Source organism: Oncorhynchus clarkii, chromosome 32 (genome assembly GCF_045791955.1).
Source record: "Oncorhynchus clarkii lewisi isolate Uvic-CL-2024 chromosome 32, UVic_Ocla_1.0, whole genome shotgun sequence".
NCBI lineage: Eukaryota > Metazoa > Chordata > Actinopteri > Salmoniformes > Salmonidae > Oncorhynchus > Oncorhynchus clarkii.
Window position 1 is genome coordinate 34,664,675 of NC_092178.1, and position 16,673 is coordinate 34,681,347.

Genomic DNA, 16,673 nt, shown 5'->3' on the forward strand with positions numbered 1-16,673 from the left:
TAGGTTAAAAATGGTTCCAAAATGACGTCAAGGTAAAGCGTATCCTTATTGGCTGATCTCTGACACATTCTGCGTCTGCGTGGACATTTTAAAATTTCTCTAGCTGGAAAGAGAGGGAGCAGCAGAATTACGTTTCTAACTAGGAAATAAAAAAAATACCGTCACCGGGTAAATCATAATGAAATTAAATATGTCAAACAGTTAACCTCAATGTTTAGAATACCAATGCATTTTATGTATTTCAAATCTGAAGTGAAACAGGGACTTTTGAAACGGAGCAGTTTCAATCTGGCTAAATCATGTAAAGTTAGCTAGCTCAGGATGCCTGAAAAGTTAAAGGGCTAGCTAACATTAGTTACTACTAGCAACATTTTAGCAGCTTGACTATTCCAAGCACCAATTTACTGTTGGTACCAATGCACAGAGTCACAATGGGACGACCAAAGAAGACGACCAAACAACGTAAAAACCCCAAGTTGGACAAATTGGAGGCTTTTCTCGAAGATTTCGACAGTGAGGGTATGGACCAATGACAAAGAGCATGTATATGCAAGTTAGCTGTTAGCCATTATGTGAATGTTAACGTGGGGTTTAAGAAGTTATACTAACGTTTTTATTTTCAGTGAAAACTGTAGTTGAAAGGCTGAAGGAGAGGACAAACAGCCTCCTGAAAGATGCAGACAACTTCTTCAACATGGCTGTGATCAAGCTGCCTAAAGCAGTGAGGCAGATGAACTGGCTTGAGCATTGTGGTAAGTTAGGTGAAGACTCATGCACCTGATGACAACCACATGGGAAAGGTTGGTTAGAGATACTTTTTTTGTGTGTCACAAACACACACACACACACACATACAGTTGAAGTCGGAAGTTTACATACACCTTAGCCAAATACATTTAAACTCAGTTTTTCACAATACCTGACATTTAAGCTTGGTAAAAAGTCCCTGTCTTAGGTCAGTTAGGATCACCACTTTATTTGAAGAATGTGAAATGTCAGAATAATAGTAGAGTGATTTATTTACAATGTTCTTTCTTTCTTTCACATTCCCAGTGGGTCAGAAGTTTACATGCACTCAATTAGTATTTGGTAGCATTGACTTTAAATTGTTTAACTTGGGTCAAATGTTTCTGGTAGCCTTCCACAAGCTTCCCACAATAAGTTGGGTGAATTTTGGCCCGTTCCTCCTGACAGAGCTGGTCTATAGGATTGAGGTCATGGCCACTCCAATACTTTGACTTTGTTGTCCTTAAGCCATTTTGCCACAACTTTGGAAGTATGCTTGGGGTCATTGTCCACTTGGAACACCCATTTGCGACCAAGCTTTAACTTCCTGACTGATGTCTTGAGATGTTGCTTCAATATATCCACATCATTGTCCTTCCTCATGTTGCCATCTATTTTGTGAAGTGCACCAGTCCCTCCTGCAGCAAAGCACCCCCACAACATGATGCTGCCACCCCCATGCTTCACGGTTGGGATGGTGTTCTTCGGCTTGCAAGATTCCCCCCTTTTCCTACAAACATAACAATGGTTATTATGGCCAAACAGTAATATTTTTGTTTCATCAGACCAGAGGACATTTCTCCAAAAAGTACAATCTTTGTCCCATGTGCAGTTGCAAACCGTAGTCTGGCTTTTTTTGGGCGGTTTTGGAGCAGTGGCTTCTTCCTTGCTGAGCGGCCTTTCAGGTTATGTCGATATTGGACTCGTTTTACTGTGGGTATAGGTACTTTTGTACCGGTTTCCTCCAGCATCTTCAAAATATCATTTGCTGTTCTGGGATTGATTTTTACTTTTCGCACCGAAGTACGTTCATCTCTAGGAGACAGAACGCGTCTCCTGCCTGAGCGGTGTGACGGCTGTGTGGTCCCATGGTGTTTATACTTGCGTACTATTGTTTATACAGATGAATGTGGTACCTTCAGGCATTTGGAAATTGCTCCCAAGGATGAACCAGACTTCTACAATTGTTTTTCCTGAGGTCTTGGCTGATTTCTTTAGATTTTTCCATGATGTCAAACAAAGAGGCACTGAGTTTGAAGGTAGGCCTTGAGATACACTGCTCAAAAAAATAAAGGGAACACTTAAACAACACAATGTAACACCAAGTCAATCACACTTCTGTAAAATCAAACTGTCCACTTAGGAAGCAACACTGATTGACAAATTTCACATGCTGTTGTGCAAATGGAATAGACAACAGGTGGAAATTATAGGCAATTAGCAAGACACCCCCAATAAAGGAGTGGTTCTGCAGGTGGTAACCACAGACCACTTCTCAGTTCCTATGCTTCCTGGCTGATGTTTTGGTCGGGGGTTGTGCTTACAGCCCAACACCGCGCAGGACGTTTGGCATTTGCCAGAGAACACCAAGATTGGCAAATTCGCCACTGGCGCCCTGTGCTCTTCACAGATGAAATCAGATTCACACTGAGCAAGTGACAGACGTGACAGAGTCTGGAGACGCCGTAGAGAACGTTCTGCTGCCTGCAACAACATCCAGCATGACCGGTTTGGCGGTGGGTCAGTCATGGTGTGGGGTGGCATTTCTTTGGGGGGCCGCACAGCCCTCCATGTGCTCGCCAGAGGTAGCCTGACTGCCATTAGGTACCGAGATGAGATCCTCAGACCCCTTGTGAGATCATATGCTGGTGCGGTTGGCCCTGGGTTCCTCCTAATGCAAGACAATGCTAGACCTCATGTGGCTGGAGTGTGTCAGCAGTTCCTGCAAGAGGAAGGCATTGATGCTATGGACTGGCCCGCCCGTTCCCCAGACCTGAATCCAATTGAGCACATCTGGGACATCATGTCTCGCTCCATCCACCAACGCCACATTGCACCACAGACTGTCCAGGAGTTGGCGGATGCTTTAGTCCAGGTCTGGGAGGAGATCCCTCAGGAGACCATCTGCCACCTCATCAGGAGCATGCCCAGGCGTTGTTGGGAGGTCATACAGGCACATGGAGGCCACACACACTACTGAACCTCATTTTGACTTGTTTTAAGGACATTACATCAAAGTTGGATCAGCCTGTAGTGTGGTTTTCCACTTTAATTTTGAGTGTGACTCCAAAGCCAGACCTCCATGGGTTGATAAATTTGATTTCCATTGATCATTTTTGTGTGATTTTTGTTGTCAGCACATTCAACTATGTAAAGAAAAAAGTATTCATTCAGATCTAGGATGTTATTTTAGTGTTCCCTTCATTTATTTGAGCACTGTACATCCACTGGCTAATTTGAGTCATTTGGAGGTTTACCTATCAGAAGCTTCTAGAGCCATGACATACTTTTCTGAAATGTTCCAAGCTGTTTAAAGGCACAGCCAACTTACTGTATGTAAACTTCTGACCTTTTGATACAGTGAATTATAAGTGAAAAAATCTGTCTGTAAACAATTGTTGGAAGAATTACTTGTCATGCACAAAGTTGATGTCCTAACCGACTTGCTAAAACTAAAGTTAAACGATACATTTGTGGAGTGGTTGAGGAAAAAGGGGGAGGCTTGCAAGCCGAAGAACACCATCCCAACCGTGAAACACGGGGGTGGTAGCACCATGTTGTGGGGGTGCTTTGCTGCAGGAGGGACTGGTGCACTTCACAAAATAGATGGCTTCATGAGGAAGGACACTGATGTGGATATATTGAAGCAACAATTCAAGACATCAGTCAGAAAGTTAAAGCTTGGTCGCGAATGGGTCTTTCAAGTGGACAATGACCCCAAGCATACTTCCAAAGTTGTGGCATAATGGCTTGAGGACAACAAAGTCAAAATATTGGAGTGGCCATCACAAAGCTCTGACCTTAATCCTATAGAAAAGTTGTAGGCGTAACTGAAAAAGCATCTGCAAGGAAGGAGGCCTATAAACCTGACTGTCATACCAGCTCTGTCAGGAGGAGTGGGCCAAATTCACCCAACTTATTGTGGGAAGCTTGTGGTAGGCTACCCAAAACGTTTGACCCAAGTTCAACAATTTAAAGGCAATGCTACCAAATACTAATTGAGTGTATGTAAATATCTGACCCACTTGGAATGTGATGAAATGAATAAAACCTGAAATAAATCATTCTCTCTACTCTTATTCTGACTTTTCACATTCTTAAAATAAAGTGCATGGCTGTGTGCTCGATTTCAATCTCCATTGACAAACATTGGCAGAAGAATGGCCTTACTGAAGAGCTCAGTGTCTTTCAACGTGGCAGTGTCATAGGATGCAACTTCTCCAACAAGTCAGGTTGTCAAAATTCTACCCTGGTAAAGCTGCCCAGGTCAACTGTAAGTGTTGTTATTGTGAAGTTAACGTATAGGAGCAACAACAGCTCAGCTGTGCAGTGGTAGGCCACACAAGCTCAGAACAGGCCCGCTGAAGCGCGTAAAAATTGTCTTTCCTCAGTTTCAAATCTCACTACCGAGTTCCAAACTGCCTCTGGAAGCAGCGTCCGCACAAAAAATGTTCGTCGGAAGCTTCATGGAATGGGTTTCCATGGCCGAGCAGCCGCACATAAGCCTAATTTCACCATGCACAACGCCATTTAACTCTGGAGTAGTGGAAACGCGTTCTCTGGAGTGATGAATCACTCTTCAGAATCTGACAGTCTGATGGACTAATCTGGGTTTGGCGGATGCCAGGAGAATGCTACCTGCCTGAATGCATAGTGCCAACTGTAACGTTTGGTGGAGGAATATTGGTCTGGGGCTGTTTGTAATGGTTTGAGCTAGGTCCCTTAGTTCCAGTGAAGGGAAATCTTAACGCTACAGCATACAATGACATTCCAGATGATTCTGTCCTTCCAACTTTGTGGCAACAGTTTGGGGAAGGTGCTTTTCTGTTTCAGCATGACAATGCCCCTGTATACAAAGCGAGGTGCATACAGAAATGGTTTGTTGAGACCGGTGTGGAAGATCTTGACTGGCCTGCACAGAGCCCTGACCTTAACCACATTTGGGATAAAATGTTGGGCCTAATTGCCCGACCTCACTAATTCTCGTGACTGAATGGAAGCAAGTTTCCGCAGCAGTGTTCCAACATCTAGTGGAAAGCCTTCCCAGAAGAGTGGGGGCTGTTATTGCAGCAAAGGGGAGACCTCCTCCATATTAATGCCCATGATTTTGGAATGAGATGTTCGAGTATGTGTCCACGTACTTTTGGTCATGTAGCGTATGTTGTGTACGTTTGTCAGATAAAACGTCTCCTTTATCCCCTCAGGGTCAGAGAAACCAAAGTCACCGGTGGAGGATGTCAAGGTGAGTTTTCTACACTGAACCAAAATATAAACTTAACAATTGAAGATTTTACTGAGTTACAGTTCATATAAGGAAATCAGTCAATTGAAATAAATTTGTTAGGCCGTGATCAATGGAGTTCACATGACTGGGAATACAAATATGCATCTGTTGGTCACAGGTACCTTTAAAAAAAGGTAGGGGTGTAAGAATTGTAGAAAATAATACACAACGCAGAGTACTAACGGTCAAGAGGGTACTAGCCGGAGGTGGACTCGAGTCACAAATATGATGACCTGCAACTCGACTTTGACTTTAACACTAATGACTCTTGACTTGGACTTGAGCCTTATGACTCGACCTGACTTGATACCCTCCCCCAAGCCCAAATATAAAAAATTATGCTATTTTAAAGTGTGCAGCGCATAAACTCTTCATTTAATGGATTACAGTTTGAATCGGACAGCAGCCAATCAAATTGTGCTAGCTGAGAAAAAGTTGTGCATGGTAGTGCAGAGGAACGTCAATGGGTGAATTCAGATGGATCCCTTGGAAAGATGATACCCTAAATGATTATTTTCGGATATAAAGACGACAGTATATCAACCAAAAAAATGGATTGCAACTTGCAAAACATGCGGGAAGAAAATTACAGACGGAGGCGCAACAACCAACTTTGTTCGACATTTGAAGCTGCACAAAGAATGGTAAATCGTGGCTAATATAGCCGACAGCTATATATAACTTTGCTAGTGTAGCATAACTTAACGTTAAATCAATGAGCCTCCACACAGTCAGTCAGTGCGGGAACGTGGTCATTGCACCCAAGATTGAGCTACAACTGGCTAGGCAGTTGGTAGCCTAAATCCTGCCTGATGGTACTGCTGTTCCTAAAACCATTGACATACGGTAGCCTACTGTAACCACACAGAGAGGGAATGTGTGTGTTACGGTTGGGCGATTGCGATCCTCCATAGTCGATCACTATTCGGGGGGGGGGGGGGGGGGGGGGCTTTCTCATGGCTACCCATGTATTTCTATGGAAATATAACGTTTATTTGGAAATTAATAAATACACTGCTCAAAAAAATAAAGGGAACACTATAAAATAACACATCCTAGATCTGAATGAATGGAATATTCTTATTAAATACTTTTTTCTTTACATAGTTGAATGTGCTGACAACAAAATCACACAAATGATCAATGGAAATCAAATTTATCAACCCATGGAGGTCTGGATTTGGAGTGACACTCAAAATTAAAGTGGAAAACCACACTACAGGCTGATCCAACTTTGATGTAATGTCCTGAAATCAAGTCAAACTGAGGCTCAATAGTGTGTGTGGCCTCCACGTGCCTGTATGACCTCCCTACAACGCCTGGGCATGCTCTTGATGAGGTGGCGGATGGTCTCCTGAGGGATCTCCTCCCTTGGATTCAGGTCTGGGGAACGGGCGGGCCAGTCCATAGCATCAATGCCTTCCTCTTGCAGGAACTGCTGACACACTCCAGCCACATGAGGTCTAGCATTGTCTTGCGTTAGGAGGAACCCAGGGCCAACCGCACCAGCATATGGTCTCCCAAGGGGTCTGAGGATCTCATCTCGGTACCTAATGGCAGTCAGGCTACCTCTGGCGAGCACATGGAGGGCTGTGTGGCCCCCCAAAGAAATGACTGACCCACCGCCAAACCGGTCATGCTGGAGGATGTTGCAGGCAGCAGAACGTTCTCCACGGCGTCTCCAGACTCTGTCACGTCTGTCACGTGCTCAGTGTGAACGTGCTTTCATCTGTGAAGAGCACAGGGCGCCAGTGGCGAATTTGCCAATCTTGGAGTTCTCTGGCAAATGCCAAAAGTCCTGCACAGTGTTGGGCTGTAAGCTCAACCCCCACCTGTGGCCGTCGGGCCCTCATACCACCCTCATGGAGTCTGTTTCTGACTGTTTGAGCATGCACATTTGTGGCCTGCTGGAGGTCATTTTGCAGGGCTCTGGCAGTGCTCCTCCTGCTCCTCCTTTCACAAAGGCGGAGGTAGCGGTCCTGCTGCTGGGTTGTTGCCCTCCTACGGCGGCCTCCACGTCTCCTGATGTACTGGCCTGTCTCCTGGTAGCGCCTCCATGCTCTGGACACTACGCTGACAGACACAGCAAACCTTCTTGCCACAGCTCGCATTGATGAGCTGCACTACCTGAGCCACTTGTGTGGGTTGTAGACTCCGTCTCATGCTACCACTAGAGTGAAAGCACCGCCAGCATTCAAAAAGTGACCAAAACATCAGCCAGGAAGCATAGGAACTGAGAAGTGGTCTGTGGTTACCACCTGCAGAACCACTCCTTTATTGGGGGTGTCTTGCTAATTGCCTATAATTTCCACCTGTTGTCTATTCCATTTGCACAACAGCATGTGAAATTTGTCAATCAGTGTTGCTTCCTAAGTGGACAGTTTGATTTTACAGAAGTGTGATTGACTTGGTGTTACATTGTGTTGTTTAAGTGTTCCCTTTATTTTTTTGAGCAGTGTGTATATAGGTATTTTTAAAAGCATTCATGATATGCGTAAATCTAATATACTAACTATTACTCTTGTTAAAAATATGAAATGGTAATACATTTGTTGAAGAGCACATTGACTTGTTTAGGACTCTAAGTTTAGGACTTGAGACTTGACTCGGACTTGCCTGTCTTGACTTGGGACTTGAGTGCTAAGACTTGAGACTTACTTGAAAAACAATGACTTGGTCCCACCTCTGGTACTAACGGTATCAATGGAAATAGTGTTTTTTCTGTAATAAGGAGTTAATGGTTAACGGGTCAGACATGGGAGGAATTTGTCAAGGCATTGAGCCTGAAACAGGATACTTGTTATTTGGCCATTGGCCCAGTTCTATTGCAAGGAATTCTAATTGGTCAACCACAGGCTAGGGTTGGGTTATAAAACTACATCCCGTCCCTTTGTTCTGTGGAGAGAATCACTGAGGACAGGGGAGAATGAACATCTACTTCTCAGCATAACATCTATGATTTGTCCTTTTTTGAATGAACCTATTTTTCTCCCCCTGATTTGCATTGGTCTGTGTTTTTGAAGAGTAAAATCAACTGCTAACACTTGGTGCCGTCACCCGAATAAATTGGTCTTGAACAACAAGGAAAAACTCAACTGTGTTGATCCAGGGAAAAGAGAGGGCTGAGCACAAACCACCACGGGAGTCGACTCTTAATCTCCTGATTGACTGCTAACAAGGGCGTGGATCAGAAAACCAGTCAGTATCTAGTGTGACCACCATTTACCTCATGCAGCAAGACATCTCCTTTGCGTATAGTTAATCAAGCTGTTGATTGTGGAATGTTGTCTTACACCTCTTCAATGGCTGTGCGAAGTTAATGAATATTGTCGGTTACTGGAACACGCTGTCATACACGTCGATCCAGAGCATCCCAAACATGCTCAATGCGTGACATGTCTGAGTATGCAGGCCATGGACGACAATGGGCACCAGGATCTCGTCATATCTCTGTCCAATAAAATTAAAATGCAATTGTGTTTGTTGTCCTTAGCTTACGCCTGCCCATATCATAACCCCACCGATACCATGGGGCACTTTGTTCACAACATTGACATCGGCCATTTTCCCGGTACAGTTGGAACCGGGATTAATCCGTAAAGGGCACACCTCTCCAGTGGCCATCGAAGGTGAGCATTTGCCCACTCAAGTTGTTTATGTTGCCGGATTGCAGTCAGGTCAAGATCCTGGTGAGGATGACGAGCACGCAGATGAGCTTCCCTGAGAAAGAAAAATCTTTGGTTGTGTAAACCCACAGTTTAATCCGCAGGTGAAGAAGCCGGATGTGGAGGTCCTGGGCTAGAGTGATTACTCATGGTCTGCAGTTGTGAGGCCGGTTGGACATATTGCTAAATAATTTAAAACGATGTTGGAGGTGGCTTATGGTAGAGAAATTAACATTAAATTATCTGTCATCAGCTCTGGTGGACATTCCTGCAGTCAGTATGCCAATTGCACGCTTCCTCAACTTGAGACATCTGTACACAACTGCACATTTTAGTGGCTTTTTATTGTCCCCGGCACAAGGTGCACCTGTGTAATGATCGTGCTGTTTAATCAGCTTCTTGATATGCCATACCTATCAGGTGGATGGATTATCTTGGCAAGTAGAAATGCTCACTAACAGATGTAAACATTTGTGTAAAATTCTAGAAGCCTTTTGTGCGTATGGAAAAACGTATTTTATTTCCGCTCATGAAACATGGGAAAAACTTTGAATGTTTTATATTTTTGTTCAGTATAAATTAAAATGGAATATTTCATCAACTGTCAGTTAAGTCTGGCCATGGTTTTGACACAACATCAAGTGCCACCCACACAGTCTCTGTTCACTCTATTTGTCTACTTCCAGAAATTAGAGGAGGCTGCACAAGTGGAGAGCATCATGGCTGAAGTCCATACTATTCTGCCCAAGACTGCTAAAAAAGGCAAGTCTCTTTGCTATACTGCATACCTGTTATGTGTTATGTTATGACTCTTTTTAGAATCCCACTGGATGGCCTCCCGAGTGGCGCAGCGGTCAAAGGCACTGCTTCTCAGTGCTAGAGGCGTCACTACTGACCCGGGTTTGATCCCGGCCTGTATCACAACTGGCCGTGATTGGGAGTCCCATAGGGCAGCGCAACAATTGGCCGGGTTAGGGGAGGGTTTGGCCGGGTAGACCATCATTGTAAAATAATAATTTCTTAACTGACTTTGCTAGGTAGATAAAGGTTCAATTTTAAAAGTTGCAGTGCTTGAGGTGTCACTACAGACCCGGGTTTGATCCCAGGCTGTATCACAACCGGCTGTGACCGGGAGTCCCGTAGGGCGCCGCACAATTGGCCCAGCGTCGCCCGGGTTAGGTCGTCAGTTAAAGTGTTTCCTCCAACACATTGGTGCGGCTGGCTTTCGGGTTAAGTGGACGGGTGTTAAGAAGCGCGGTTAGGTGGGTCATGGTGGGACTCGACCTTCGCCTTGGGGAGAAATGCAACGGAAAGGGATCCCACTGAATGTTCAACTTATTCTGCTCCACTGCAGTAACGTCGAAAAGCGGTGAAGTCAGGACAAGTTCAGAGGATGAGGAGAACACTATTATCGCCAGCGGGAAGAAGGTTAGTGATGTATTCATTGGCAAGGTTAGGGAGACTTATCGTGTGTTTAGTTTCAGAAGACTCAATGTAGTCCTCAAAAGCCTCCTTTCTTTAGGCTTTTACATTTTTATTCCAAATTATAGCAATAGCCCATATCAGTATTAGTACCGCACCATGTTTAACTCAAACCTGCACTGTTGCCACATGGTCCAATTCTCAGGGTAAATCAACTAGGAAACCTCTGTCAAAGAGGGCCAAAGCACTGTCAGTCAGCAAGCAGAACACCTCCATCAAAAAGTAAGACCCTTTCCTCAGCCAAAATCTGCTAATATTTTTGTATGTGTTGGTGTGTGTTTTATGGATGTATGCATGCAAATAACTTTCTGATATTCATTTGCCACTTGTGTTCAGGACCAGTAGGAAGCCACTGGTCACTTCTACTAGGAACATGCTGGACAGCTCCCTGATGGGCCCTACCCCCCTCATCACACCACGCTTCGACTCCTGGTAAACTGGCAGAGGGTGATGTTCTGTTTTTAATGAGATTAGTTGGGTTTGTCCTTAACGAGTGTTTCCTAAAGCTGGTTTGTGGTTAGAGAACGGTCTTTCCAGTCTTTCCCCTAGTTACATTTTCCAGGCGGGATACGAAGGCCCCCAAAGCAACATTGGGTACCACTGTGCTAGTGGACACTGCTTCACTTGTTGTCAAATACCTCAGGCTTCCCAAGACCCCGGCGACGAGGATACCCCGCCACAAGGAGAGGGTGTACAGCATCTCGGTCAACGGCTCCCCCATCTCAGAAGGCGGTAATGATATCGTCATCAATGTCCCTGTGGGGAACGGAGTGGTAAGCAGGCTGCCATCAGCCTTCCAGTTTTAGACTGGTCCTTTCTGAACAGTATGTGTGACCATCGGACTTGGATAAATACCCTCACTAACTCCTCTGACTGTTTGCGTGTTCATGTTACTTGTGTAAAATGTGTCAACCTGATTATTATTGTTTTATTGTCACACACCGGATAGGTGCAGTGAAATTGACACACTTCCTGTGTGTCGATAAGGTTAATCTGCTGACCTAGAGTTTTTGGTTCCAGAGCATTCGGCTGCTGGCCAGTCAGATGGACACTGTGGACCTGGGACAGCTGGATGAGACGGCCATAACGAGCATTCGTCTGCTACAGGTATGGTTTTCACTAGGGCTGTCGCGGTCACCGTATTACCACCACACCGGCAGTCATGAAAGCAGTTAAATTGCATGTGACTGAGTCACGGTAATATCCTCTTATGCACTCAGGACATGTGTTGGTAAGTACCCTGACGAACATCGGGTCGTTAATGGCCTGGTACTCTGGGCTGTCGCTCTGACATCAATGCAAATGAAATCGAAAATTACATCAAACGCTTATCAAAATAGTATCATGCTTTTAAAATCACCTCACTGTGATGATCAATTTGGAGAAAGAAGTTCAGCAGCAGGTTGAAAAAGTGTAAAACATGTTTGTGGATGTTTCAAAGCCTAACACAAGGAAATGGACAACGCTTTCCAAGGTGATGATTCATTCAAAACAACCTGAGCTTATGCATAGGCTTATGAGCCCAGGCCTGAAAACTCTGAATAAAAACGTGCTGCCTCCATTCACTATTTGAGCGTGGATGACGTCTGTTTTCTTCCCTTGCTCATTTGATTAACTGGCCATTCTAAATCGAAACTAATTTGACATATTAAAGACAAGATTAAATGGAGAAGTCTGATTGGGTAAAATATGATCACTTGATGAGAGAACAGCTGTGCAGCCTGGAGGCAAGGACCAGAGCGCAAGCTTCTTTTGCTACTTTCTCTAATCAACAGCCTATAGTCGCACCACGCAGCCCGTATAGGATTTGAATGCAGTGTTTGTTTTTTGCCAGGCATAATGGGACCCATCTGTCCATACAACATTCTTCCAAAAGTCTTGATCACCCACCCGGGTGCGTTTTGGCAAACTTGAGTCAACTTTATGGATGAGATGGTTCCCATTATGCCTGGTGAAAACCAAACACTGCATTTCACAGTAAGAACCTCATCAACAGTCAAGTATGGTGGTGGTAGTGGGATGGTTTGAGGAAGCTTTGCTGCCTCGGGACCTGGGTGACTTAATAGAAGGAACCATGAATTCTGCAGGAGAACATCACACTGAGCTGCTTCTTTCTTTTCTTTGTATGCTCAGGTTCCCTTAACCTAATATTTGATATTCGTTGAAGATCCGTTAACATTCAGTAAACAATATGCAAAAATAGAGAATCAGAAAGGGGGCAAATGCTTTTTCACAGCACTTTATATGTTTGTATGATTGCCTAACATTAGCCATGTGTATTTAGCTGGTTTGAAATGGGTTTTCTTTGTAAAAGCTGAGTAGCTGTTACATCAAACTCATGTTCACATTGCTCTCCACAGAACCGTCTCGCAACACTGTGTGAAACAGCCGAGTGACCGCTGCACCTTCAGTCCCAGCATTTTTCTCCCCAATTTCGATCTTTGTCTCATCGCTGCAACTCCCCGACATTCTCGGGAGAGGTGAAGGTCGAGTCGCGCGTCCTCCAAAACATCACCTGCGCTTCTTAAACACCTGCCCACTTAACCCGGAAGCAAGCTACACCAATGTGTCGGCGGAAACACTGTTCGACCAACGTCCGAGGCGAAGGAGTCGCTAGAGTGTGATGAGCCAAGTAAAACACCCCCAGCTAAACCCTCCCCTAACCCGGACGACACTGGGCCAATTGTGCGCAGCCCAATGGGACTCGCGGCCGGTTGTGAAGTCCCAGCATTTTTGTTGTTGTACAAGATTGACATTTTTAAATGTTTTTTAACACTACTGTATGTATATTTCTATTTTAATACATAGTTATGTTTATCTGTCAAGTCTGCATCAGGGTGTTTATCGTTGCATTCTTTTCGCTTAAAATCTTTGATTCTAAAATCAGTCAGACATGATTTTGAGATGCTATTTCTCAGGGATGCTCAATGCCTGCAGTAAGGGAATGTTCTAGTCTTCCATGATAGTGATTTATATAACGTCAAGGTTGTAAATATGACCAAAATGAATAAACCCTAACTACACCCTTCCCCTCATAGTCAAGCATAACATGTTTGAAACTCATTTGGGAGCCTGTTATTGTCAATGCTATATCTATTGGCCTGTCTCATCAATACAGCTTTGTCTGCACTATAGTGGTGGTTGTGCCAGTTCAATGTGTGATGTAACTACGGCCCATGTATTTTAGATTTGTGGTATTTGGACAATTCTGTTTTTAAAAGTAAATATGCTGTTTTGTTCAGTTATTTTCCTTAAGTGTAATCTCTTTCTGGGGAACGTCTTAATTTGTGTGACGGAAGTTGGGACCGCTGTTTGGGGGAGGGGGTTGTGGCTCTGTAGGCTTTCAGATCTAGGCCTACATGAAGCTCTGGTCGTACTAGTAATAAAGTACAGAAATACAAGTGTCTTTTTCATGTTCTCTTGTTGCCATAATATGCTGTAGTCAGAGACAACTGGACATTACTGTTTGCCTGCATTGATTCCGTGAGACAGTCTGCTCATTACTCCCATGGAATTCAATTCGTGTCCCTGATACCCATTTCAGACAGGTGTGGTATATAATCTCTACAATATCAGGCAATGGGATTTGAACTGTAGATTAGTGACAATCCCAAAATATATCCTCTTGGGGGAAAAAAGAGACTAATAGCCTAGTCAATGTCAAAGCAGTAACTGACGAAACGTCACACTCCATAGCAATCTAAATTGTGGTGTTGGTATGTTTTAGTAGCAAGTTGCAAGATGGTTCATGATAAATGTCTAAATTAACTACTCAAATCACATTCCCTGTAACTGGCATTTGGAACTACTATTAAACATATTGCAACACCCCTTTTGTTAGTGTTTGGATTGCTTGTATGTTTTTAATTATAAACTTGGTGGTTAGAGCCCTGAATGCTGATTGGCTGAAAGCTGTGGTATATCAGACCGTATACCATGGGTATGGCAAAACCTTTCTTTTTACTGCTCTAATTACGTTGGTAACCAGTTTAGCAGTAAAGCAACTCGGGTGTTTGGTATATTTCCAATATACCACAGCTAAGGGCTGTATCCGGGCACTCTGTGTGGCGTCACGCTTAAGAACAGCCCGTAGCCTGGAATGGTGACTATATACCACAACCCCTTGGGCCTTATTGCTTAGTTTTACTTTACTAAGTACTTCAGTACGTTGCCCTTTGACTGTTTTCAGTTTGTTACGTTACAGCCTTATTCTAAAATGTATTAAAATCAATCTACACACAATACCCCATAATGACGAAGCAAAAACAAAGCTTTTAGAATGTTTTACAAATTTATAAAAATTACCCTTTACTCAGTACTTTGTTGAAGCATCTTTGGCAGCTATTACACCCTCGAGTCTTCTTTGGTATGACGCTACAAGCTCGGCACACCTGTATATGGGTTTCTCTCATTCTCATGCAGATCCTCTCAAGCTCTGTCAGGTTGGATGGGGGAGCTTTGCTGCACAGCTATTTTCAGGTCTCTGCAGAGATGTTCAATCGGGTTCAAGTCCGGGGCTCTGGCTGGACCACTCAAGGACATTCAGAGACTTGTCCCAAAGCCACTCCAGGGTTGTCTTGGCTGTGTGCTTAGGGTTGTTGTCCTGTTGGAAGGTGAACCGTCTGAGGTTCTGAGCGCTCTGTAGCAGGTTTTCATCAAGGATCTCTCTGTACTTTGTTCCTTTCATCTTGTGGAAATTCTACACAGGGACACTGAAAGTAAATATTAAATTAATTATTGTTCATCCGTTCATCTTTGCCATCGATCCTGACTAGTCTCCCAGTCCCTGCCAAAGAAAAACATCCTCACAGCAGGATGCTGCCACTGCCATGCTTCACCATAGGGATAGTAACAGGTTTTCTCCAGATGTGACACTTGGCATTCAGGCCAACGTGTTCAGTCTTGGTTTCATCAGACCAGAGAATCTTGTTTCTCATGGTCAGTCTTTAGGTGCCTTTTGGCAAACTCCAAGCGGGCTATTATGTGCCTTTTACTGAGGAGTGGCTTCCGTCTGGCCACTCTACCATAAAAGCCTGATTGGTGGAATGCTGCAGAGATGGTTGTCCTTCATGAAGGTTCTCTCATCTCCACAGAGGAACTCTGGAGCTCTGTCAGTGACCACCGGGTTCTTGGTCACTTCCCTGACCAAGGCCCTTCTCCCCCTATTGCTCAGGCCATCTCTAGGAAGAGTCTTGCTGGCTCAAAACTTCATCCATTTAGGAATGATGAAGGCCACTGTGGTCTTGGGGACCTTCAATGCTGCAGACATTTTTTGGTACCCTTCCCCAGATCTGTGCCTTGACACAATGCTGTCTCAGAGCCCATGGCTTGGTTTTTGCTCTGACATACACTGTCAACTGTGGGACCTTATATAGACAGGTGTGTGCCTTTCCAAATAATGTCCAATCAATTGAATTTACCACAGGTGGACACCAATCAAGTTGCAGAAACATCTCAAGGATGATCAATGGAAACAGGATGCACCTGAGCTCAATTTCAGATCTCATAGGAAAGGGTCTGAATACTTAAGTAAATAAGGTATTTCTGTTTTTTATTTTTAACAAATTTGCAAAAATGTCAACTGTTTTTGCTTTGTCATTATGTGTACATGAGGATTTAATTTATTCAATCCACTTTAGAATAAGGCAGGAACGTAACAAAATGTGGAAAAAGTCAAGGGGTCTGAATACTTTCCAAAGGTACTGTACAGGGCATGCAGAAAATGTTTGCAATGTGAGTAATACACAATTCCACCACCAAGAGGCAGTGTCAGACACCTTTCTAAACAGCATCTTAGTGTTCTATCATCTATGGTGTTTCAAGCCCAGCCACAACTCCCTCCTGTCAATCAAACAAATACCCTCTCTGACCAAAGGGTGAAATGACACATGTCAGTTTAATGTAATTCTCCACTGCTGTTTCACTGAGTGAGATTGAGCACAAAAACACCGTAGGATGGCCCTTCTTTAAATCCCATATCTGTCAGGATGAGAGGAAAGATCACTCAATGACGAGGAAGTAAAAATAGAGTAGAGAGAATGAAGGGATTGTTGGCTCTTTGGTTGTTTCCTGGCTCTGGGAGAGAAGGATGGAATGAGGAAGGGAGAGATGAAGCATGGAGATATTGACTGAGATGAGCGTAGGGAGTAAAATAAAGCAATTACTACACAAGCATAGATCCAAGAAGATCCACAGATGGAAAGACACTGACTGACTGACTGACCAAATGACAGACA

At 44.1% G+C, this 16,673-nt stretch overlaps 2 protein-coding genes across 2 annotated transcripts in view; both read left to right on the forward strand.

Annotated features, from left to right (window-relative positions):
• The window catches only part of LOC139391961 (uncharacterized), a 590,779-nt gene that overhangs the window by 51,231 nt on the left and 522,875 nt on the right, over window positions 1–16,673 (forward strand). The window lies entirely within an intron of this gene.
• Window positions 138–14,176, forward strand: LOC139392051 (borealin-like). Its single transcript, XM_071139711.1, has 10 exons — window positions 138–519; window positions 624–752; window positions 5,211–5,248; window positions 9,642–9,717; window positions 10,310–10,383; window positions 10,583–10,659; window positions 10,774–10,869; window positions 11,081–11,210; window positions 11,458–11,544; window positions 12,798–14,176. The coding sequence occupies exons 1-10, from the start codon at window positions 417–419 to the stop codon at window positions 12,831–12,833; spliced, it is 846 nt and encodes a 281-aa protein (XP_070995812.1). The 5' UTR covers window positions 138–416; the 3' UTR covers window positions 12,834–14,176.

Bases quoted from the DNA above. Each gene is read 5' to 3' on its own strand.
- LOC139392051 (XM_071139711.1), top strand. From the start codon at position 417: ATGCACAGAGTCACAATGGGACGACCAAAGAAGACGACCAAACAACGT. The intron at 753-5,210 runs GTAAGTTAGGTG...TTATCCCCTCAG, and splicing joins GAACTGGCTTGAGCATTGTG to GGTCAGAGAAACCAAAGTCA. The intron at 11,211-11,457 runs GTAAGCAGGCTG...TTTTGGTTCCAG, and splicing joins TCCCTGTGGGGAACGGAGTG to AGCATTCGGCTGCTGGCCAG.